The sequence below is a fragment of the Lasioglossum baleicum genome, unplaced genomic scaffold (assembly GCF_051020765.1).
Source record: "Lasioglossum baleicum unplaced genomic scaffold, iyLasBale1 scaffold0211, whole genome shotgun sequence".
NCBI classification, from domain to species: Eukaryota; Metazoa; Arthropoda; class Insecta; order Hymenoptera; family Halictidae; genus Lasioglossum; species Lasioglossum baleicum.
The window spans coordinates 55,359-79,955 of NW_027469271.1; the positions used below are offsets into that span (position 1 = coordinate 55,359).

Here is a 24,597-nt window from a genome sequence, read left to right on the forward strand (position 1 = left end):
AGCTACAGGGCACCGCGAAATCGGAATGTTACAAACTCAATGTTTATTCCTGTCCAATATGTACATTAGAAAAAGTACATATTGCCGGAAAAGTACGAAACATTCTGTATGAATTGTATGTACTATAAATTTTCGGACTATTTGTTACTTCTGATTCTAAATTTAACTCACCCAAATTCCTGCATATCGATCAAGCTGAGAAAAATTGTTTCTAAGGCATTTGATCAAATGTGGAAAATCTGAAATAAACCACAAACGTCTTTCTGGGTCTACTATGTGCTGTATGCTAACAGAGTCTTCAGTTACTCCAAATATGTTCCACATGGATCGATTCCATGAGGCTCCATCTGATACTACAGCATCGATTTTTAATCCAGATTGCTCCGTTAAAATAATGCACTCTATAATAATTTTGTGTAAAATTGATGAACTTGCGCTGCCAATACTCAAGAAGCAAGCCAACGATTGGACCCATGTACCTTTAAAAGGCTGAAACATGAGCACCAATGCATGGTCCCCTTTTTTCGTTTTTTGATCTTCCCTAGTATATTGGCCTAAATCTACAAATCCTTCAACTTTTAGGTTCATTCGATTAAAATATAACGTTTGCGATAGTTTCATTTTATCTACCAACAAAACACCTAAAAAACATTATTTTGGCTATTAAAATATACAAGGAGAAGGAGAAGGATAGATGCAAGGATAAAGGAGGGAAGAGAAATGTAGAAATGAAATTGAGAGTTAAATTACAACAACATTATATTTAATATAATAAAAAGAAATGTATACAGTGGCAAAGCGCCTCACCGACGCGACGACTCGTAAACAAAAACTGCAAAAGTGAAATAATCCCCTCGTGGGATTTTAAACAATAACCATTTTTATAAATTAACAAAATTGATACGTAACAAATCGTAAGCCAAGACACGGCTTTCACCCGAAAGCCTCAACAGAAGTAACTGTACGATGCCGCGATGTGAAAGCCTCAAATCTGTAATAACAAAATTAATTTATGCAACTTAAATGTATTTGTACCTCGTACATCTTCAGATTTCATGTCTGCCGTTTTCTTTGTTAGCATTTCGAATATGCTCATTTGAAAACCGTAACAGCCTTTTACGTTCCTCATATAACGATTTAGTGTCTGAATGGACGGTGTTTGAGATCGGACCGATGAACTAGGATCGCTAGTGGGTGGAAGAAATGAACACTGTAGTAAACTCACGATGAAGCATATATTAACGTAAATGTATGACACGGTATAAATATCTGTGGCGAATAACTGAATCGACAAGAAACGGTGGATGACGAGTAGCACTGTGGAAATCCCGAGTTCAAGATCGACGGTTCAGTTGCGTAACTGTGAGATTGTATAGCGCGTTATTGTTGTGCACACGTATGCCGTGGTACCAAAACCGACTGTATACATCGATGTCGTCCGACCGTTACCGTCGTCTCATGCCCGAAATCACCTGTTCATTGCGCGTGGTGGGGACGCTGAGACGACGGTAACCGACGCTTGTCGAGACGCCGGTTCGGCGGATCGGCTCTGTGACGGGTGGCCGGGACATTACTCTCCCCCTTGCCGAGACGCAGTCTCGGTGAAAGGTGCGGGGTTGTCGAATATAGTGATCAAAGACGCGAAGACGGAGGCACGAGGTGGAGGCGCTAGAGCGCACGAGTACGCAAGAGCGGAGGCGCGAGAGCGCACGAACGAAGGCACGATAGCGGAGGCGCGTGTGCGCACGAACGGAGACGCGAGAGCACGCGAGCTGAGGTATGAGAGCGCAAGGACGGGAGCGCTGAAGCTTGGTAGCGAGATAGAGGCGGCGCAAGAGTGCATGAGCGGCGACGCGGAAGCGCACGAGCGGAGGCACGATGGCGGAGTCGCGTGAGCGCACGAACGGAGGCACAAGATCGTAAGAGCTGGTGAGCGTAGGCGCGAAAGCGGAGGCACGAGAGCGCAAGATCGCGAGCGCTGAAGCTTGGTAGCGAAATGGCGGCCGCGCAAGAGCGCATGAGCGGAGGCGCGTGAGCGAGGGCACGAATGCGCACGAGCGGAGGCGCGAAAATGCGCGAGCATAGGAGTAAGCGCACAAGCGGAGAAGCAGTAGCACACAAGCGGAGGTGCGGGAGCTCGAAAGCGTAGGCGTGACAGCGCACAAACGGAGGTGCGGGAGCTCGAAAGCGGAGGCGTGACAGCGCACAAGCGGAGGTGCGGGAGCATGAAAGTGGAGTGGAGGCGCAAGAGCAATCGAGCGGACGCGCGGAGGCGGAGACGCGAGAGCGCGCGATCGGAGGCACGAAAGCGCATCTGCAGAGGTACGGGAGCGTACAAGCGGAGGTGCGAGAGCACCAGAGCGGAGGGTGACAGTGCAAGAGCGCGAGAGTGAAGGCGCGAGAGAGTCGGCGCGAGAGAGTCGGCGCGAGAGCGAAGGCGCGACAGCGCGCGAACGGAGGCGCATGAGCGGAGGCGCAAGATCCCACAAGCGGAGGTGCGAGAATACGAAAGCGGAGGCGCGCTGGCGCGCGAGCGGAGGCGCGAGAATACGAAAGCGGAGGCGCGCTGGCGCGCGAGCGGAGGCGTGAAGACGCACGAGCACAAGTGTAAGAGCGCACAAGCGGAGGCGCGTCAGCGCACGAGAGTGGAGGCGCGTCAGCGCTCAAGAGCGGAGGCGAGTGAGCGCACGAGAGCGGAAGCGCGTGACCGTACGAGAGCGGAAGCGCGTGACCGTACGAGAGCGCAGGCGCGTGGGCGCACGAGAGCGGAAGCGCGTGATCGTACGAGATCGGAAGCGCGTGACCGTACGAGAGCGAAAGCGCGTAGGCGCACGAGAGAGGAGACGCGACAGCGCACGAGAGCGGAGGCGCGTCAGCGCACGAGAGTGGAAGCGCGTGACCGCACGAGAGTGGAAGCGCGTGGGCGCACGAGAGCGGAAGCGCGTGACCGTACGAGAGCGCAGGGGCGTGGGCGCACGAGAGTGCAGGCGCGTGGGCGCACGAGAGCATAAGCGCGAAGACACGATCTCGCGTGAGCGCGAGCGTGGAGGCGCGACAGCGCAAGAGTGGAGGCGCAAGAGTGCGAGAGCGTAGGCGGAAACGATGCGAGCCAAGACGTGAGCCTGGTGGTCGTTCCCCGCTGGCGGCGATGACATCGGACGACGCAGTAATACCCTTGGACGACACTGGAGTGACCTGATGAGCGGCTACGGATGATGGCTCGTGTGTAGGTGCTGACTCCATGGATGTTGATGCGGGGGTGACGTTGGATGCTCCGTGCTGCGACGTAGGTTGTAGCGAATGAGCGCTGGACAGTCGCGGCTTCTGCGTTGTCGCGACAGATTTTGAGTCGGAGCTCGACTCATTGTTCGAGTCGGATGCTCGGGTTGAGAGCTCCTTGAGCATGGTGCGAAGAGCGGCGTCAGTGTCGAGGACCAGTGTCTCTCACTCATCACGCAGATTCCGGACGAAATAGTCATCGGTTCGTTCATCGGCAGTACAGAGCTTGAGGAGTTGTGCATGGTTCGCACGGAAGTCGTCCCAGTTGCGGACGACTGCATCCGAACGTGCCTGGATGTAGGCCTCAGTGAGGTTGGCCATTCCCTTTTTTTTTCGCAGTAGCTACAGCCCTGCCGATGAGCGTATACAGTTCGAATTGCAGGTAGAACAACGATTTGGCCGTTGACATTTTGAACCTGCGGTTGCGGGAACGAGCGGGAGGTCACGCGGGATGCGAACGCGACACAAACAGTACACAGGCGAGCGGGCGCGAACGGTCACAGAATGGTTCAAATATAATGGCCGTTGACTGCACTTGACATGTAACGGCGTACACGAATCCACTGCAGCGGTTTCACGACGGTCACTACGTTCACCCACTAGTGATCTCAGATCGATATATGAAGCCGCCGATCTATCCGGCTCGAAGGACCAAAAATGTTTGAGATCGGACCGATGAACTAGGATCGCTAGTGGGTGGAAGAAATGAACACTGTAGTAAACTCACGATGAAGCATATATTAACGTAAATGTATGACACGGTATAAATATCTGTGGCGAATAACTGAATCGACAAGAAACGGTGGATGACGAGTAGCACTGTGGAAATCCCGAGTTCAAGATCGACGGTTCAGTTGCGTAACTGTGAGATTGTATAGCGCGTTATTGTTGTGTACACGTATGCCGTGGTACCAAAACCGACTGTATACATCGATGTCGTCCGACCGTTACCGTCGTCTCATGCCCGAAATCACCTGTTCATTGCGCGTGGTGGGGACGCTGAGACGACGGTAACCGATGCTTGTCGAGACGCCGGTTCGGCGGATCGGCTCTGTGACGGGTGGCCGGAACAGACGGCAATGTTAAGATATTGCGCGACCTTAGGTGATTATAAGTTTTTGTACTTTTAATTCGCAGCAAAATACACTCGTATATCCATTCAATTGCGTATCTCATGCCCTTTTTATTTTTGCACTTCGCTGCTGCAAAGCAAGCTTCAACAGCTAATTGCTGGGTTTGCGGCAATTCTTTAATCATTTCTCTGATCACGTTCTCGTTGCATCTACTGCATTCTTCTTTTAAATGTGCAATTTTGTTGTACAATTTTGAAATCTACAATTCGTTGAAATTAGAATTGCAATTAAAACAGTCATTTAACTTTGTAAAAGAATGTATTTAATGTACATACTTTGCTTCGAAGTCTCTCTTCTTGACGTTTAAAGTTAGAATTCAATAATTGTAATTTTCTGTGTTTGTTTTGTAATTTTTGAATTGATTTTACATTATGCCCTTTTCTTAATGACATCTTCCAACTTTTTGTACAAGGCAAACATCTCATTTTCTTTGTTGACCCAAATCTACTTTTCATTACAAAACCGCGACAACAATTTGTAATTCTGTAAAAGGAATAAGTACATTTTAATTAAAGTGCATATTATTAGATGTATAACTGCTGCATATATAACTAATTATATGAAAGAAAACTCCCTAAAAAGTAAAAATAAAAAATTTTTATAAATATAAAAAAATAAACTCAAATTTTACTTGTTACTTCATGCATAAAACATAAAATATGATTTGATACACTAACCTGTTTTCATCATTAACTCCCGCACAAGGAAAATAATCTTGTAACGTCAACAAAATTTGTTTTATTTCTTCCATATTTACAATCATCTTCGGATAAAAAGGAATCTCCTTTTCTCCAATAAATACCTGTTTTATATTTTAATAACAGTGTAATGAACATTATAGATGTAAATATATATGTTTGGGCGTGCGTGTGTGTATTTCTTTTTTTTTAATTATCCCAGATAGCACGCCGGCTCGATTTTGGCCGGGCCCCTGTGTGCGCCACTGCGCGCATACCACCTGCAGAAACTCGATTGCAAGGGAGCGGGATTCGCGTTCTCATTGCGTGATAATACAAACACGGGTTTCTCAGTAGTCAAAAACGCCAGATAAAAGATTAAACTAGGTTAATAAATTAATAATAAATAATAATTATTATTATTTATTAATCCTGTGTTCTGTATATCAGCATCGGCCTGATTGGCCGCATTAGTGTGACCATGTTGCCCTCTCAAAAACAGGCTGAATCCCGGCCCGGCCTGCAGGCCCTGGTCTCAAGTTTCTGAAGGTGATATGCGCTCATTGGCGCGCCAAATGGCCCGTCCAAAATCGAGCAGCTCCAAGCGTTGTGTTGCCCGTAATCTGCAGGTCAGGGACTCTGCTGGGTGGGCTGACTGGGTATATTTACTTGCACTTTCATATTTGTTGTAACACAGACATGTCTTAAAGCATATGAGAAGTCATTAGTCCAACACGTCCACAGCATACGGCTATCACTAATGTTTGCAAGCCAATAAATTGTCGGAACTTTGATATTTCTTGCAATATTCATTTCTTCTATAGAAAATGTAGTCTTTTCCTCTTCTATTATAAAACATCTTTCTTTTATTTGTGTTGTCCTCTTTATCGCATGCGACGTAGATGGATTTTGGCCTAGCACTGACTCATAGTTAGTTATGTTATCTAATAACCGCTCACAGTATGGTGCAGGAATTGAGGGAAAAATTGAAGGGACTGCTCCCTGTTTTAATAGTGCTCTTTTTCTATGTATATGGTTAACTGTTCCATCAGTTTGTACAATTGCATGTTCTTTGATGATGTCTTCTGGCTTAAAGTGCAGTTCACAAACAGAACTGTTCTTTGTTATTTTTGTAGTGTGACTACTTAAAATATCGTGCCAAGACTGAAAGAAATACAATAAAATTATAAATTTCAGTTGTTAAATATGATGTATATGTTACGAGCCGAGTCGGGAATTCTGAACGGACGTTACACATATTATATAATATAAAGTATATGTATATAAGTATATACTTCATGGTATACCCATAGGATATATTTAGCGCTTTGGAAGTAAAATGAAAATATTATTCTTTGAAACATAAATACTTACTGCGCAAACAGCAAAAAAGGTTTTCTTAGAAGATTCGTTTTGGTTTCTCCTTGACTTGCATCCCTTGATGCTACAGGCCATTTTAAACAGGCAACCCAAACTTGACTTCTAAAAAAAAAAATAAATATGTTAATACCGTATTTGCTCGCGGACACATTGGCTCGCGAATGTAATCGGATAGTTGCACGCCAAATTAATTTTGGGCAGCCAGTTCAATGATTGTTTGACTTGAAGGAATCGCGTTTCTCACAGACTCGTTTGATTCTTTTTCCGTCACTTCGCCTTGTCTTGATTGATGCAAGGAAAGAACTGCTCTGTTAAGAACTGATAAGTATCACTTTTTTTAAAACTGTAACGGTTCTGCTTCCGGCGGAGATGTCGTCGCGGCGTCGTACCCTCTCGTGCTGCGATAGCTCGTCGTGCCAGGTTCGTGAATCGGCGAGAGAATCGACGGAAGCTAAAATTGGACGAAGTGCGCGGGGTGTGAAATAACGACAACGTGTTTATGTATTTCCGGGCTTACTCAACGTACGTTCGCGGACTCATTGTGTGGATGAATCGTGTTATCGGCCCGTGCTTCTACTGGCGCTTCTGGTGCTTCTGGTGCGACCGTTTATCGCGGCGCGACGCGATCGCGTGGACCTGGCGATGGATACCGGCGACTGGGTTCAGGAGGAACGGTTCAGGAAAACCCGGCCACGAGTTGGGAAGTCCCTCGTGGCGGTTCTACGGCAAATGTAGAGGATGCTGCCCCTACATTTAATCGTCTCCGGTAGCTGTCGGAGTTCTCGGGATGCTGCCCGAGAAGGGTGTTCGGGATGCTGCCCGAACGGCAGAGAAGGATGCTGCCCTCTCTGTTTGGCGTGCTTGCTGTCACGCCGGTAGGAAACGCCGGTGTCGAGGAGGCCGATGCTGCGGACAACTCGACGACGAGCGTGGGAAAGTAGGAAAGTATCAGTAACACTTACCAATACTTTGGGATGTGCCCAGGATGCTGCCCAGGCTGGAAAAAGAGGCCCGTGCCTCGTTTGCATCGCCTTTTATAGGCGAAGATTGGTGGTGGGGGAATGGTGTGAAGGAAACGGATGTGTGACGTCGAGTTTCCGCCTTCCTCAAGATGGCGGAACCTCGGCGTCCGTTTCCCGCCGAATATGGCTTGGAGCGCGGGATCGTGCAACGTAGCGCGTCGTATACGGACGGCGCGTTCGGTGATCTTCGGCGTCGCTCGGTTATGTTCGGCGCGTGTCTCATAGTGACAGGCCTGCCTCGTACAGGTCTGTTACAAAACAAACAAAAAAATTGAATAAAACAAACAAATTGAATGAAACAAACAAATTGAATAAAACAAACAAATTGAATAAAACAAAAAAGTGAATAAAAAAAGAGAGAGAGAGAGGGGAAAAAAGACAGCCCCTTTCCCGGAGCTTCACTCCCCCCAAAAACCTACCTAAACTATTTGGAATCCGTGCGGGTCACCATTCCCTGGGTGCCACGAGCCCCAGCTCGTGTAACCCGCGACCCCTGGAGATCAATCACCCCTCCTTGCTCGGGGAAAAGAACCCAAAGGATTCCCGTCCGGCCGAGGAGGGAGGTTTCCGCACGCGACAAGGAGGGGACCGAGGCGAGTTCCGGCTCGCGTCAGTCCCCTCCCCCATCCCCTGATCGACCCCGTAAAAATAATAAAATAAATTAATAAATAATAATAATAAAAAAATTAATTAATTAAAGATAAAAGTGTGATAAATAAATTAATTAAAATATAAATTAATTAATTAATTAAAACAATCAATAACTAAATAAATAAATAAAATACATAAATAAATAAGGAAAGAGGGGGCAAAAACAATGATAAGGGGGAGAGATTTATTAAAAACAAATGGGGGGTCGATCGGCAGGCCGCGAATTCTGATAGGGGGTGGGGGGTTAAAGTCCCCATAATATCTTTCCCCTTTACATAATCTGCATACTGTCTCATTTGCTCCGTTCCAGTATTTGTTTCCCCGCTCTTCGTTCCCACATCTAAACCTTGCGATCATATGTATATGCTTTGGTCTCTTCCTTTGCAATCTCCATTTAGATAGTTTGCTCGCTTGCTGTCCCGTATTTGTATGTAATTCGCGTTGTATCTGCCCCCTAATATTCTATCTATATAATATATATAATAATATTCTATCTATCTATAATAGTATTGCCATTGTTGTACCTGCTCTGCCCTGTCTCTTTGTGCTAATTCTTCTGCAAACTCCATTCTTCTCCCACTCTCTGTTTCTATTTCCTGAGTGTCCATCATTTTTAACCTATAGTATAAATCTATCATTTCCTCCCATTTCGACTTTTTCTCTTCTTGCTTCGCGTCTATTTCCTTCCAGCATTCTTGGATTATTTTATTCTTGTTCAACCGTTTCGTTCTTTCTTCATATTTTATTGCTCTTTTCCCCGCTTCTATCCTTACTTTGTCCGTTTTAGTTTCCTCCAAAATTAGATAAGCTAGTGTATTGAAGTGTAATTCTTAATGTAATTTTTAATAAAATAAAATGAAATAAACAGTACACGCTTATGTACAAGATTTAATGGAAATTTATTATATACAGGTACTGTCACGTCAACCTTTTTCCGACGAGCGGTTTGACTCGCGGAAGCCGGTCAACTTCGGGCCTTGCAGGTACGGAGACCAGGCCGCGTGCAAGCCGAGTACACGCGGTCCGCCCGAGACAAACGAGACTCGATGATTCGACGATTTCCTCACGACAAACGAAAGGTTCGGGCGCCAGGCACCGCAAGGATGCCACACGAAACGCGGAACAAGGCTCGAGCTCGGAGAAGCCGAGGTCGAGAGTCGAATCTTCGAGATCCGCGGATCGAAAACGACGTCGCGACTGGGCCAGCTGATTCGAACACGGGATGACTAGGACAGCCCTCTCGGCAGGACGGATCTCACAGGGAATCGAATAATTCGACTACGATATGGTCTCGAGCTTTTTATTGTAGCAGTCGTTGGTTTACAAAATCAGCGGCCACGTGGCCGCGACCCGAGAGCCCGCGCTCTTCATACAAGATAGCGAAAAGATGGCCGTTCGCCGCGCGGTTGTCCTACCGATTTCGCTCGCAACGATACCGCTGACGATTATCGCCGTTTCGTTCGCAACGAACTTCGGAAACGCGAGGCGCAGATGACCGGCGAACTGCGAGACTGCCGCGATGACTTTCGCACGTGAATCGCCCCGACGCGTACGTTATCGATTACGCGATCGAACGCCGACGGACAGAATACGCGCTTCGACAGGAGACACAGGATTCGAGAAACGCGAAGATACCGAATTGAATCACTCTCACGAACGCGACTCCTCGGAAGACACTCTTCCGCACGCAATCTACGGAGGAAAACTCTCCCGAAATATTCCCGAACAATCTCAAAGCATTCCGAGAGGAATGCGAGCGAATTATCGAGGACGGAACGGGAAGCGTTCGTCCTCGCACGACGAAGGTCGAGCCGGCGCGCAACGAAAATACCGAATGGATCACAAGTGCGACTTACCGTTTCTCGTGCTGTTTTTCGTTCAGATGTAATTGACCGGCTCCCGGTAGAGCGTGCGACAGCTGGGCTCGGGTGGACGTTGTCCCTAGCTCACGGAAATCCTCACAGGACACGTAACCTCTCCGCGGCGCAATTACGACGTTCGCAGTACAAGACGGAAAAATGGCGTGTATGTCGGACGATAGCCAGCGCGACAGTGATCCATCGATTTTCGGCCGCCTAGCGGATCGAACGCGGTTCCCCCCACTCGACCGCTTTTCCGAATTGCCTATGGCGTGTTTCCACGGCGTGACTCGACGGCACAGGAGCGTTCCCTCTTCGCGCCCTAGGGCCCCGGGCAATCACGAAATTGGTCAAGGAGCCTATCGCTCGACTTGACCAGCGGAGGGGCTTCCTCTTCTTGGCTACGAGGGCACCGACCCCGGGGCAGCTCTCCCTTGATGGGGCGAGACGACGTCAGGGTGTTCCGTCAGTCCGTATCGGACGAGATGTTCGCAAGCTGCTGTCCTGGCGGCGCCTCCGGTTTGCTTGCCGAGTGTCCTCGCACCAAGCTCTAATTTCTCGAAACGGCCATTCGCTTTTCCGTCGGGCGCTTCCTGACCTTGGGGCGATTGTTCATTTCCCGTGACAATTCGGACGGTCGGTGGTTCCTTCTGCGCGTTCCATATACGGCCCTGAAACTTGCCGTTCTCGGCACGCGCGACAGATGTCATTAGGAGGTCCTCGATAATATCGGGATCTCTTAAAGGAGCGCTCTCGAATCCTGTCTCGGTACGTGTCCCGTTAGAGGGCGGTCCGGTCCTTTATCGCTCTCGAAAATATGCACGGAATTAACGGAGAAGGGACGTCGCAAACGTTGCAACGTCACAGTACATAAAGTTTATTTACAGGCACGAAAAATAATAAATAAATTAAAAAATAAATAATAAATGAATAATAAATAATACATTTTAAACATAAATTAAACATAAAAACAAATATATTTAAAATGAAATATAATTCAACATAAATATAACGCACGATAGACGTCAAATATTCCAGAAAGCGGAGCGTTCTTTGACGCGTTTCTCACCGACATTTCATGAGATAAAACGGATAAAACCCAAAGCCGCAGATTACCGCAGTAAAAAAAAAAACTTGAAAATATGGGGTTTTTGCCGCTCTCAGACCGCCGTCGGAAGATCCGGGGAAAGTTTTCTTTTCTGTATAAGCGTTCGAGTTTCCTGGAAACCTGTAACAGGGAGATAGAGTTTTTCGAACGCGAAGAGCACCGCAGTTGCGGAGGTGTCCGGATCTTCCCCTCGAACCTTGAAAATCCAGGAGAGGGCCACGTGGAGGTGTCGCGTCGGTCGTACCCATATCCGCAGCAGGTCTCCAAGGTAAAGAGCCTCTAGTCGATAGATTAATATTTGTTAATATTTGCAGTGATTAAAATTGATTTTTTTAACGGTATTTGTTTCTTTTACAACTATTTATATTATGTATAAATATTACATACTATAGTATCCTTTAATATTGTTGCTTCTTTTTCCCTACAGCAATGTACATATGTACATGTATTCATATTGATTTCAAATTTGTTGAATACAAAATTATATCTATATGTCCATATAGATATGTAAATTATTCTCTGGTCCAGTGTTCTTCTCTCTGTAATATATTTAATTATATTAACTTTAATTAATGTAAAAGTAGTTTGTTTATAGAATATAATTTATTTCTTTTGAATGGAATTTTGTAATTTATATACAGGGTGGCCCACATAACTCTGAACAGCTCAATATCTCGAAAACTATGCCATCGATTTTAAAGTTCTTAGTCTTAAATTGCATGGAACTGAAGAGCCTTTCTGACTACATAAACGTGAAGTGGCCTCCCTTCCCCTTTAACGGGAGAGGGGAGGTACCTTTGTAATTTTAAATGGAACCCCCTATAAAATGTTACATATTTAGATTCTACAGGAAAAAACAAGTCAATTTTGTCTGAAACATTTTTTTGTCAGATACTTCCATGATGAGATATAACAGTTTGAAGTTTCGAGTTGTAGGTACTTGAAGCGCTCGGAAATAGCGTTATGGAATTATACCCGCGTTTTTTTTATGTTTACAAGCCCGTGGTGGACATTTTTAACATTTAATTTAAAGTACATTTTATTTTTTCACGAATAAGCAAAGGACTCAAGCGCGTATAATTCCATAACGCTATTTCCGAGCGCTTCAAGTACCTACAACTCGAAACTTCAAACTGTTATATCTCATCATGGAAGTATCTGACAAAAAAATGTTTCAGACAAAATTGACTTGTTTTTTCCTGTAGAATCTAAATATGTAACATTTTATAGGGGGTTCCATTTAAAATTACAAAGGTACCTCCCCTCCCCCGTTATAGGGGAAGGGAGGCCACTTCACGTTTATGTAGTCAGAAAGGCCCTTCAGTTCCATGCAATTTAAGACTAAGAACTTTAAAATCGATGGCATAGTTTTCGAGATATTGAGCTGTTCAGAGTTATGTGGGCCACCCTGTATATAACGCTTCACAACCTCGCCTCATCGTTCAATACATTAGGTATTACTTATAGAATAAAATGTTGGTGAGGACATGAAGAGCAAGATCTAAACCATATCCTATAGGACTGCCCAAAGTACACAGAAGAAAGATAATCCTTTCACAGGAAATTAGAAATATAAGGATGGAGAGATCCATATCACATTGATTCATTTGTGAAAGATCTAGACACAAGTGCACTTAAATAGATTAGCCACTTCATAACCAAAATAAATGTCAATTTTATTTAAGTCAGTGCTTGCCATTAGAATCCTATACATAGAAGCAGATAATTTTAACGTATCACTCATTAGTACTAAACGTGCAATAACTGTGCCAAAGAAACTTTAGCTGTAAATAAGATTATAACCTCTATTAATACTATTCTATATGATGTTATTGTTATCACTGTGTATTTTCTATTAACCCAATACTACCATTAATATTGTATTTTATATCTTTATTTTTGTACTGTTAACCTAGTTCATAAGGATAGAATGTATTCAATAAGTTTTGTATCATAATTACCAGCTTATGGACCTAACCTGGTCTAAAGCCTTAGTTCTTCACCGGTCATTACATAACCATGTATTTCTAACCTTTCCGTTTCATCGTTTGACACGTGTTTGACACTGACATTCTCTGTTCATGCCATTCCATTTGGCGTACCTCCCCATTACGGGAACAAGTTTTGTCGCCACTTTTTTCTTCTATACGCTATCGAGATAGGTCTCCTTACTCTTACTTCATGATCGAATCCAACCGTTTCGAAACGACGGATGGCCGCTAGAGGCGCTGCGCGGAAAGACGGTAACGTATCCGCTATTGGGTAGCGGAGCGGCTAGAGCCCCGAGGCAGTTATATCGAGGCGGGAATGTATCGAAATAATCTTACCGAACGAGAAGACTCCGCGGGACGCGTCCTACGAGTCTACGAGTTACGAAATGTACGCGAATACACTCGTCGCGCGTTCGTTCGTTTCGGAATCGAATCGAATAAATTTTTTAAAATTCTGCGGGGTACTCGAGGAACCCCGTTTCATCCACCCAACACGGTAGATACGTTACCGTCTTTCCGCGCAGCGCCTCTAGCGGCCATCCGTCGTATCGTAACGGTTGGATTCGATTCAAACACCGCTCCGAGGTAACTTTTTTGCACGCCAAATGGACGGAGAGAATTTCCGCGAAAAAATCTGTCCCTCTTTCGCGGATGCGAGATACGGACTCCTCGATGGATGGAACGTGTACCTCGTCGACGCGTATATCGTGTACACGCGTGTACACGGTATATCGCGTTCTCGAAAACATATCGAAAAAATTATCATTCGCGAAATATTTTTATCTTTCGCGCATTTCCGGCAAGCGTCGACGTATGTTCGTGAAACCGCGAACGGTAAACCTTGTACGAATCGATGAAAAACTATTTATTTATTTTACCTCCCGTAATCTTTCTTCTCGTTGGCTGTCTCGTCCGAATCGGCAACCGATTGGTCGGTCGACCTCTCTCTCGTTGGCGGCTAGTCGCCAGCCAATCGGTGCAGGGCAGCTTACCCTTCCTGAAATTACCGCCGCTCGACCGCTCGGTGATAGGATCGCGAACGAAAAGGTTAGAAAAATACTTGGTTATGTTGTACGACAGCTCGTGCAACTAAATGTTTACATACGTTTACGCTCTGATCAACGTTAATATAATTTTCATCGTATATTATTACAGACAGAGAGAGAAGAACACCGTGGACCACGGCATTATTTACGTATCCGCGAGTTTCAAAATCGACGGCACACGTGAAACGGAAAAATATAATAAATAAATGAAAAGTAAAAGTAAAAGAAGAGGTACGTATATGGAAATAATGAAATTACATTTAATACCATATATATATAATACGATGTGTAATGTGTAATATAAAATTAAACGAGTTTCGTAGAATGTTGGCGATACGTTGCATCGTTCCGCGACGCGGAGCTGCGCTCTTTTCGTATCGGATTTCTCTTTGCGCCGTAATCGGAGCGTCCGCTGTTATTCATGCTATTACATGCATTTCTCTTATGCGATTTCAGAGTTCTCGAACCAAATCGATCGTTGCGTCGCGTATACGGAGCGGATGGCGGATAGCTCCGAAGATAAAAATCCAGCGGAGACGGATACGGAGAGGAGCGCGGTGACCAACGAAGGAGCTCGGTGCGCGGTGTGAGCAAAGTATTGTATTTTATCGTATCGACGAGTGCGCGTTTACCACAAAAAGGTAATATTTTAAACGACGATTTTCAGCATTCGTCGCGAGAAAATTTGAAAATGCCGCATTGACGTGATACGTGTCACCTCGGCTCGGATCGAACGAAAACGTAAGAAATACTCGTTTATATCGCGACAACACAGGCAACTATTCGTATCTATGCCGTCGCATGCGTTTCTCTCGTGCGATTGCAGAGTTCTCGGACATTATCGATCGTTTCGTCGCACACGGAGCGTATGGCGGATAGCTCCGAAGATAAAAATCCAGCGAAGACTGATACGAAGAGGAGCGCGGTGGCCAACGAAGAAGCTCGGTGTGGTATGTACAAAGTATTTTATTGTATCAACGAGCGTGCTTTTACCACACGAAAAGGTAATATTTAAACGACGATTTTCAGCATTCGTCGCGAGAAAATTGGAAAATGCTGAACCGACAGGATACACATACCACCGCTCGAATCGAACGAAAAGGTTAGAAAAATACTTGGTTACGTTACGTGACAGCTCGTCCAACTATTTTTGTATCAACATCATACGTTTACGCTCTGATCGACGTTAATGTAATTTTCATCATATATTACAGAGAGAAGAACACTCCGTGCGCGACGGCGCGTGGAACGGAAAAATATAATGAATAAATGAAAGTAAAAGTAAAAGAAGAGGTACGTACATAGAAATTATAAAGTTACATTTAATATAATATATAATACGATATGCGTAATATATAATATAAAATAAATCAAGTTACGTCGAATGTCGGTGATACGTTGCATCTTTCCGCGACGCGGAGCTGCGCTCTTTTCGTATCGGATTTTTCTTCGCTGCCATAATCGGAGCGTCCGTTTTATTTTTCATTTATGCCGTTACATGCATTTCTCTCATGCGATTGCAGAGTTCTCGGACGTTATCGATCGTCGCGTCTTATAGTATACGGAGCGGATGACGGATAGCTCCAAAGATGAAAAAATCCAACGGAGACGGATACGGAGAGGAGCGCGGTGGCCAGCGAAAGAGTTCGACGAGGTATGTACGAGGTATTTTATTTTGTGTCAACGAGTGTGTTTACCCCGCAAAATGTAATATTTTTTTAAATTATTATCGACGACAATTTTTAGTAATCGTCGCGAGAAACTTTAACGACGCTGCACCGACAGGATACACGTACCACCGCTCTCGCGAATCGAACGAAAACGTCGGAAATACTTGTTCGCATCATGACGACGCAAGCTGTAGCCAGCGATTACCTAGGTTCTTTTTCGCCCTTGCGGAGACCCGGCAGCGCGCACGTGGGAGGAACGCCATCGGAACATCCGGCCCGTGTTATCGTCGAGAAGAATCGAAAGGAACGATGAAGATTACTTTCCACGTGTAAGCGTAACGATAACGATGCACGCGCGCACGCATACGCACACATACACACACGGAAAGAAAGAGAAAACATACGCGAAGACAGCGGTTCGCGTGATGTCGGCGAAAAAGTATCGAAACGAATCGCATTGGAATTCAAAAATGAACGCGTAAGTTTTTACCATCCGATACGTGTACCGTTTGAAGCGAAAAGTAACGCGGCGCCGCGCGATACGGCGAAGAAACGATGGGTTGATTCGCGAGAAGTAAAAATGACTTTCGATATCTAGATTCCGTTGCGATCGGTAAGGTGTGTACCCCGATGCGATCATTCGTCGACTACTAGTATCGTATCGCGGATGAACGCGCATTGTCGCGAACGTCGACGCGTGTGAATTGTAGAAAAGAAAGTTCGGTTCAAAATGTTTCGCAAGCTTGAAACCTTGCGAAATATTTTATATCGCGCGGTACATCGCGCGCGCGCGTGTAACGCGTAAAAGATACGCTTACGAATGTATAAAAACTGGACATAATTAAGTGTTATAATTTAAATGGAAACCAAAATATGAAAAATTAGTTGATGTATTTATGCGTTGCGCGAACGATACGCGACGCGAGAATACGTAAAAATACTTAACTCGAGAAGCAAAATAAAAATCTACTTGCGCGCAACGAGCTGTTGCAAACTATGCGCAACAAACTGTAACTGTACGTGTCACGAAGTATTTAGTATTTAGTATAGTTTATTACTATTTGATATATATACAGGGTGTCCCAAAATTCGTGAAAATCCCGAAAGGGGGTGGTTCCTGAGACCATTCTAAGAGACATTTTCCTTTGCACCAAAGTCAACTGCGGCTTTGTTTAGGAGTTATTAACGAAAAACACGGACCAATCAGAGCCATTCAAAAACGAAAGCATCGATAATTTTGCAGCTTTCAGTCGATTTATTTTTTTTTTCTTTTCGTCGTTCGATGCAACGTCCCGCGTTGTACGAAAATACGTTCGCGCGGAATCGACGTTGCAACGACGCGAAATGATCTTTCGATCGATCGAATTCCTTGGTAATGGGAATCGATGTTGGCAGCGATCTTGCCACCGAAACAACGGGTACCCGGACCTATCGTAAAATTCGATGTTTCGCGATATCGGGGTCTGTTTCGAACGATACCGGTTTTTTTTTATCTGCGCGAATGCTTCGTACCTCTGGATCCGCTGCATCGTTTTCCTGTCGCGCGGTAATATCGGAATCATTCGTCGACGAATCTGTCGCATCTAGTTTTGATATTTCTTTCTACTCGTTGCGCGTAGATAAAAACCCATTCTCGAAGCGTGAGTCTGAAAATATAGTTGTTCGTATCGCCGTTTCGTCTTTTATATCTGTGAATCTACACTGTTCTCGACAGTAGTTTGAACGTTCCGTGTGATATTAATCACGCGTCGAGGAATCTTTCTTTTTTTTTTAAATCGATACGCGTGTATCGTGTAATCCAGAAATAATTGGAATTACGATCGAAGCTGCGGTGCGTACTTTTCTCCGCTGATCGCTTTTGTCGCAGATTCTATCGGTTCCATCGAAGTACAACGAGTTCGCGCGATACGTCTCATTCCGCGTTGGAAATTTGCGATAAATTTTGCTGTCCACTGTTCCGGCCGCTGTACGTTGCCGCCGTATCAGTTGCCCGTATCGCCGATAAATTTGCAAATTTATAATATCGTAAGCGTTTCGATTTATTCGGAAAAAAATGTGCTAATCGCGATGACATTTGATCGTTCGTTCGTTGCGAAGCAGCTTCTTATAACAGATGATACCTTGTTAGTAGGATATATAGGCGGGTTCTGGATCACTTCCAAATTCAGGCGGTTCTGAGGAATTTTCCAATTCACGGGAGAGCGGTACCGCATTGCACAAGCATTACGTCATCTAGGCCAAGGACAAAGCTGTTAGGCACCGCCCCCTTCTTTCTGACGTCATCTAGGCCAAGGACAGAGTTTCTGAGTCATCACTTAATGGTATTGCACAAGCATTACGTCATCTAGGCCAAGGACAAAGCTGTTAGGCACCGCCCCCTTCTTTCTGACGTCATCTAGGCCAAGGACAGAGCTGCTGAGTCATCACTTAATGGTATTGCACAAGCATTACGTCATCTAGGCCAAGGACAAAGCTGTTAGGCACCGCCCCCTTCTTTCTGACGTCATCTAGGCCAAGGACAGAGCTGCTGAGTCATCACTTAATGGTATTGCACAAGCATTACGTCATCTAGGCCAAGGACAAAGCTGTTAGGCACCGCCCCCTTCTTTCTTACGTCATCTAGGCCAAGGACAGAGCTGCTGAGTCATCACTTAAAATTTTTTCGCGTGGAGGGGGGACAATCCCTCTGAAAGGTGATACTCCTTTGGTATTGCACAAGCGTTACGTCATCTAGGCCAAGGGCAAAGCTGTTAGGCACCGCCCCCTTCTTTCTTACGTCATCTAGGCCAAGGACAGAGCTGCTGAGTCATCACTTAAGGGGTGGTACCGCAGGGCGGTATTGCGCAAGCATATATTACATCATATTTTTTCGCGGGGAGGGGGACAATCCCTCTAAAAGATTATACTCCTTTGGTATTGCACAAGCATTACATCATCTAGGCCAAGGGCAAAGCTGTTAGGCACCGCCCCCATTCTTTCTTACGTCATTTAGGCCAAGGGCAGAGCTGCTGAGTCATCACCCTTATCTTTAAGGGTAGCAACGAATAAATAGGACACGATGGAATGTGAATTGTAGTCTTCGCAAACGTTCCATCGTTGCAAGCGTTTTATCGTGGTAAAAGTTATTCTCTTTGGTGTTGTTTCATGTAAGATCATTCATTGTTCCATACGTGACGGTTTTCGCATACTGTCCGTTAGACTTGTGGAATGAACGTATCGAGGAAAAAAGATGAAATGACAGCACCAACGTTGAAAATTTAGCTTGGCCTCACGTTATAAATTCATACTTGAGCGATCATTTCTCCATCGAGCTGAAAACATTGGTGGTACGTTTAATGCGAAACGACACAACGAGTCGTGTATGTTTCACTTACACGAAAAGATTTAGTCAAGTTGTGGCGCGATGGCCGGTGATCAATTCCCCGTCCGCGATATTGAACATCATCGAAACGGGCGAACATCGCATCGTTGGATGCAAAGTGTAATTATATTTTTGAGAACTGGAAATTTAACGAATGATATCAAATCAAAGTTGAAAGGAATATTTTGTTAACAACCGTGCGGTAGCAAGATAATTGAAACGTTGTTTTTTTTTAAACTTTTTTTATTTTTTTATTTAGATGAATCAAATTATGCAAATCCTGGACTTGGACGGATTCATGGTTGGCAAAAAATTTCTATGCGAAGAGTTGGCAATAATAAATATGCATGATGGTTCATTTGAAAAAGCCGATTTTAAACTGAACATAGATTTTTCCGATTTGTCATACGCAGACAGAAGAACTGTTACTTACATTAGAAATTACATACACGGAATTCCATTCAAGGATTTTGGACATGAAAAATACAGACAAGCAGATATATATGATGTGATAAAAAATTTTGTTTCTAATTATGAGAATCCTTTAGTTGCTTACAAAGGAGGATCGTTTGAAAAACAACTATTGCAACATTTAGGAATACAATCGGTAAATTTAGAAGTATTTGGTTGTCCAAAATATGAAGAATTAATAAATTATCCTGGATATAATGTTACTAATAATCATATATGTCAGCTTCACTGTTACTCATCGAAGCACAATCATTGTAGTTTAAGCAAAGTTATAACATTTCGCGAATGGCTCAATAAACATATTATATGAATTACGGACTATATTTATTATATGATGTCCTTCGCTCGGAAAATATCCCTACCAGACCAACCGCATGATTATCGTTTTGAATATGAGAGACTTCAGAGTTTTGACAACTGGGGATATAATGATATTGTCAATCCTAAAGATCTTGCCGCAGCAGGGTTTTTCTACATAGATTTGGAGGATTGGGTGAAGTGTTTCGAGTGTGGCTTACAACTGCATGAATGGGAAACAGAAGATGATCCGGTGATAGGACATAAAAAATGGTCGAGAAAATGTCAATTCATTCGCGGAAAAAGTTGTGGCAATGTACCGATTGGGATGGACTCCGAAACGATTCAGCCACTACCACGCGGTAAAGACGAATGTGGATTATAATGTACTGTCTATCTTATACATGTTAAATAGTCAGTCTGCAAGTTGTTCGGGGGCTACCGTCCTTCTTCAATGCTGACACGAAAGCTTTGCACACGTCGCTCGCATTTTTTACTCTTCATTAAAATAAAATTATTTGAGAATATCTCTTTTGTATTTTTTTTTATTACAACATTACATACAATTCCTACAGAAAAATGAAATTGAAGCAGAATTATCGCAATATAAAGTATAGTCGTTTAGAAAAAATTAATTATCATAATTAAAATACGAATAGAAAAAATATAATTAAAGTATATTCGTTTTAGCTATCCACGAATTATGTGATGCGTCCATTCCCAGCCATTTTACATATACTTTATTTCCTTTTCTGCGTAATATTTTTTCAACTAAGTATATGTCAGAATATTTTACCGCGCGTATCTCATGTTCATAAAATCCTCCGGCAATAGACCGAACATATTTTTTGCAAAGTCAGCATATTTTCAGGGGACTTGGTTTCATGTTTCGCGATACCCCCTTCTTTCTTGCGTCATCTAGATCAAGGCATACCTTAGAGTGGAATAGTTGCTGAGTCATCATACCCCTTATCTGTAAGGGGTATCATATTTCGAAACATGTTCGAACGTGTTTCGCGGTACTCCCCTTTCTTTCAAGCATTACATCATCTAGGTTAAGGGCATACCATAGAGCGGAATAGTTGCTGAGTCATCACCCTTATCTTTAAGGGTATCATATTTCGAAACTCGAACACGTTTCTAAGAGCGGTATTGCACAAGCATATATTGCATCATATTTTTTTCTAAAAAATTAGACCGATTTTGCAAAGTCAACATATTTTTCAGGGGACACGTGCACTTGGTTCACCTTGAAACGTGTTTCGCGGTACCCCTCCCCCTTTCTTTCAAGCATTGCGTCATATTTTTTTCTAGGAAGAGTGAAGGGATACATGTGTTAAAAGAGTGTGTGTCGTCGATGCCGAGTATCAAAATGTTTGTCAAGTGCAGTGGATGGGGCTTTCCCCCATCATAGAAGTTATCAAAATGTTATGTTCGGTAACATAATCCCCTGACAATCTGATTGAACTGAGCCATATAAAGGGTTATCGAAACTGTCAGGAATCTTAGAAATCAAACTTCTACCCCCACTGAAAAAAATGTACATCGTATACCGAAGATTGAACGTATGTTCTTCAAAATTTTTAAAAAATTTCTTTGCGTTTCTCAAATATTTTGTAGTCAACGATGGTCCTTCGGGCAAGCTCGCGCATGTTTTCAGATAATTTAAAAAATTTTTTTCAGATTTTACAAATCTCTCTCTCTCTCTCTCTCTCTCTCTCTCTCTTTCAACCCCGTACTTGTATTGAATAAACCATCCGAAGTTCATTATTTTTTATATCAAAATAATATTGAATAAACCATTATTTATATTACTACTTACTATTTTGCTTACTACTTACTACTACTATACATTATTACTATTATTTATTGAATAAACACAAAATTATTTGAAAGGTCTCATTTTTTTTTTTATTTAGAACTATCTTCCTCCTCCTACTATTACAATTCAACTCGTGTAAAACGGCTGGAAATGGATGCGTTGTAGATATATTCTTAATTTATTCGATAAATACTCATCCTAGCGCTTTGATACTTGATATTTATTGTTAAAATAAAAGAAAGAGACGCGAACAGTAGCCGCCGCTGGTTCAAAGGCCTACGTTGTCGCTGTTCTTCGTTACCTTCGAAATTACAGTAATAATATCATCCACTCTCCATACAGCGAGATATTTTTTTACATTAGTGGTAGGGATTCTTCATTATTCTTTGTTTCCTGCGAACAGACAGTTATATATCATGTTATATATACTTTAGTGTATTTCTTTCTTTGAAAAAATTTTATTTACCTTCGAGCGACGATTCTTTGACGAATCCGCAGACGTCCATACCGCGCGGGTTTGGCGGGATTGTATCGGGATCGACTCCGATCGGTACGTTGCCGCAGTTCGCCTCGCAAACGTATCCGCAGGATCTCGACCAGGCGCGATGCTCCTTCATGGGATCGTCGTCCTCTTCCCATCGAGTCAGCTGTATGCCGCATTCAAAACATTCGACGAAATCCTCATCACCCAGATGGAAAAATCCTGCGATGGCGAGTTTTTCAGGCTGAACGATGTGCGAGTAACGCCAGTTGCGGAAACTTTGGAGTCTGTCGCGCTCGAGACGATAATCGGGTGCTGCTGTGGGATTCTGATCGGTTGTTGCTACGGCTGCAGAATCCATCTCTGATTTCGCAATCATTATGAAAACACTATGCGGAAAGTAAAAAGAGTTGTTGTGTTTTTTGGCGTGGAAAAAATTCAAAGTTGCGTTTTATAACTGATACTTTGCATGTTTTTTATAATTGTTAACCCATGCTTGAAATGTTTGCACTTCGCGCAGACAGCAATGGTATGTAGCGTTATTTGTTGGTCGCCAACAGTGAAGTCGACACGGTTCACCGTTGACAATTTCATACACGGGATCACGAACTAGTACATCATATTTCGGACAGTTGAAATCTTCTAAATTTATGGAGTTTATTTTCATTTTCCGAAGGATGTCTCTCTCGAAACATCCTCCTTTGTATGCTACGACGGGATTCGCGTAATCACGCACAAAACTTTGTATAATTTTGAATATATCATTCTGTTGATATTTTTCATAGCCGAAATCTTTAAATGGAATCCCGTGTATGAAGTTGCTGACATACCATGCAGACTTTCTGTCGGCGTCGGATAAACAATGAAAGTTCTTCCCTAAGCGAAATTCAGAGAGTTCGAACGAGCCGTCGTGACAAACATCGATAATGGCCAATTCTTTGCATATAAAATTTTTTTCTACAATGAATCCGTCCATGTCAATGATTTGAGTGATTCGATCCATCTACATAAAGAAAGTTTTTTTATCAAATTTTCAATCACTTACTAATTTTTTATACTCACCGTTGAAGAAAAGGATGGGATGATAAAAAACACACGATGTAACTCCGTATAGCGACCGTGATTTTCAACGTTTGTTATGATATAACTTCGTACAACGACTGTGACGAGCAATTTATAATGAATACCCCTACCACTAATTCAAAAATCTATGGGGAGGGGATGATATTATTACTGTATTTTTTCTTTTTAATAAATATGAGTTTAATTGTATGAGTGGGGGGAGGAGGATTGTTTTTAAATAAAAACAAATATCTTTCTCGTAATTTTTTATTTGATAAAGTATATATTTTTATCTGCATAAGCGGTTTAAGTAATTTTTTCGAACAATGTTTGTCAATTCATGCTGCAACCAAAGTATACGTGGACACGCTTAACGCGAAGCTTGAATCCGTGATCGTGAAAAAAACTGGTCAAAGAACTGAAAACCGCTAAAGAGACGATAAAGTCTGAACTATTAGCTAAACAGGATGAAAAACTGATCGAAGACCTGAAAACCGTTAAAGAAACGATAAAGTCTGAAATACTGGCAAGAAACGTGTCGACGGTCCTTGAGGGAAATCCATGGATAGCAATCGTCATATTGCATACTATACATGCGCTATACCTGTACCTGTACCTGTCTGTAGCTGCTCATGTACCTGTCTATACCTGTCTGTAGCTGTTCCTGTACCTATCTGTAGCTGTTCCTGTAATTGTCTATACCTGTCTGTAGCTGTTCCTGTACCTGTCTATACCAGTCTGTAGCTGTTCCTGTACCTGTTCCTGTACCTGTCTGTACCTGTCTGTAGCTGTTCCTGTACCTGTCCATACCTGTCTGTAGCTGTACCTGTACCTGTTCCTGTACCTGTCTGTACCTGTCTGTAGCTGTTCCTGTACCTGTCCATACCTGTCTGTAGCTGTTCATGTACCTGTCTGTAGCTGTCTGTAGCTGTACCTGTACCTGTTCCTATACCTGTCTGTACCTGTACCTGTACCTGTTCCTGTACCTGGCTGTACGTGTCTATAGCTGTACCTGTACCTGTACCCTATACCTGTATTATCGATATTAAGTAGCATTCATCGAGTCATATCAAGTTACCATAAAATCATCAACCTTGAGGCGGTTCCCCCTATCTTTATCTTTTCAAATGCATGTAGGATCGTGTCCGAACGGAAACACGTTCGAACTTCGCTCAACACGTGTGGTCCGCAACCGCTTGTGGTGACGTCACTTCCCGCGAGTTGATGTGAAAGTCACATACCCCCCAGAAATAAAAAAGAAACTAAAAAGAAAGAAGGGGGGTATGT

General features: G+C 43.6%; 1 protein-coding gene and 2 long non-coding RNA genes across 3 annotated transcripts; 1 reads left to right on the forward strand and 2 right to left on the reverse strand.

Annotated features, from left to right (window-relative positions):
* Positions 1-4,257: 4,257 nt before the first annotated feature.
* LOC143220123 (uncharacterized) lies at positions 4,258-6,799 on the reverse strand. Its single transcript, XM_076445860.1, has 5 exons — positions 6,464-6,799; positions 5,759-6,253; positions 5,090-5,214; positions 4,688-4,895; positions 4,258-4,611 (listed from the first exon to the last, which is right to left on the reverse strand). The coding sequence occupies exons 1-5, from the start codon at positions 6,542-6,544 to the stop codon at positions 4,258-4,260; spliced, it is 1,263 nt and encodes a 420-aa protein (XP_076301975.1). The 5' UTR covers positions 6,545-6,799.
* Positions 6,800-11,019: 4,220 nt separating this feature from the next.
* LOC143220127 (uncharacterized) lies at positions 11,020-13,156 on the reverse strand. The gene is made up of 3 exons (XR_013011572.1): positions 13,071-13,156; positions 11,497-11,648; positions 11,020-11,388 (listed from the first exon to the last, which is right to left on the reverse strand). It is a non-coding gene; the product is annotated as an uncharacterized LOC143220127 (long non-coding RNA).
* A 1,719-nt stretch (positions 13,157-14,875) lies between these two features.
* Positions 14,876-15,439, forward strand: LOC143220117 (uncharacterized). The gene is made up of 3 exons (XR_013011570.1): positions 14,876-15,096; positions 15,176-15,248; positions 15,361-15,439. It is a non-coding gene; the product is annotated as an uncharacterized LOC143220117 (long non-coding RNA).
* The last annotated feature ends 9,158 nt before the right edge of the window (positions 15,440-24,597 follow it).

Excerpts from the sequence above, each read along its gene's own strand:
- LOC143220123 (XM_076445860.1), bottom strand. The coding sequence starts at position 6,544 with ATGGCCTGTAGCATCAAGGGATGCAAGTCAAGGAGAAACCAAAACGAA. Across the intron at positions 5,215-5,758 it reads CAACAAATATGAAAGTGCAA|GTATTTATTGGAGAAAAGGA; the intron begins GTAAATATACCC and ends AATATAAAACAG. Across the intron at positions 4,896-5,089 it reads GGAGTTAATGATGAAAACAG|AATTACAAATTGTTGTCGCG; the intron begins GTTAGTGTATCA and ends TTCCTTTTACAG.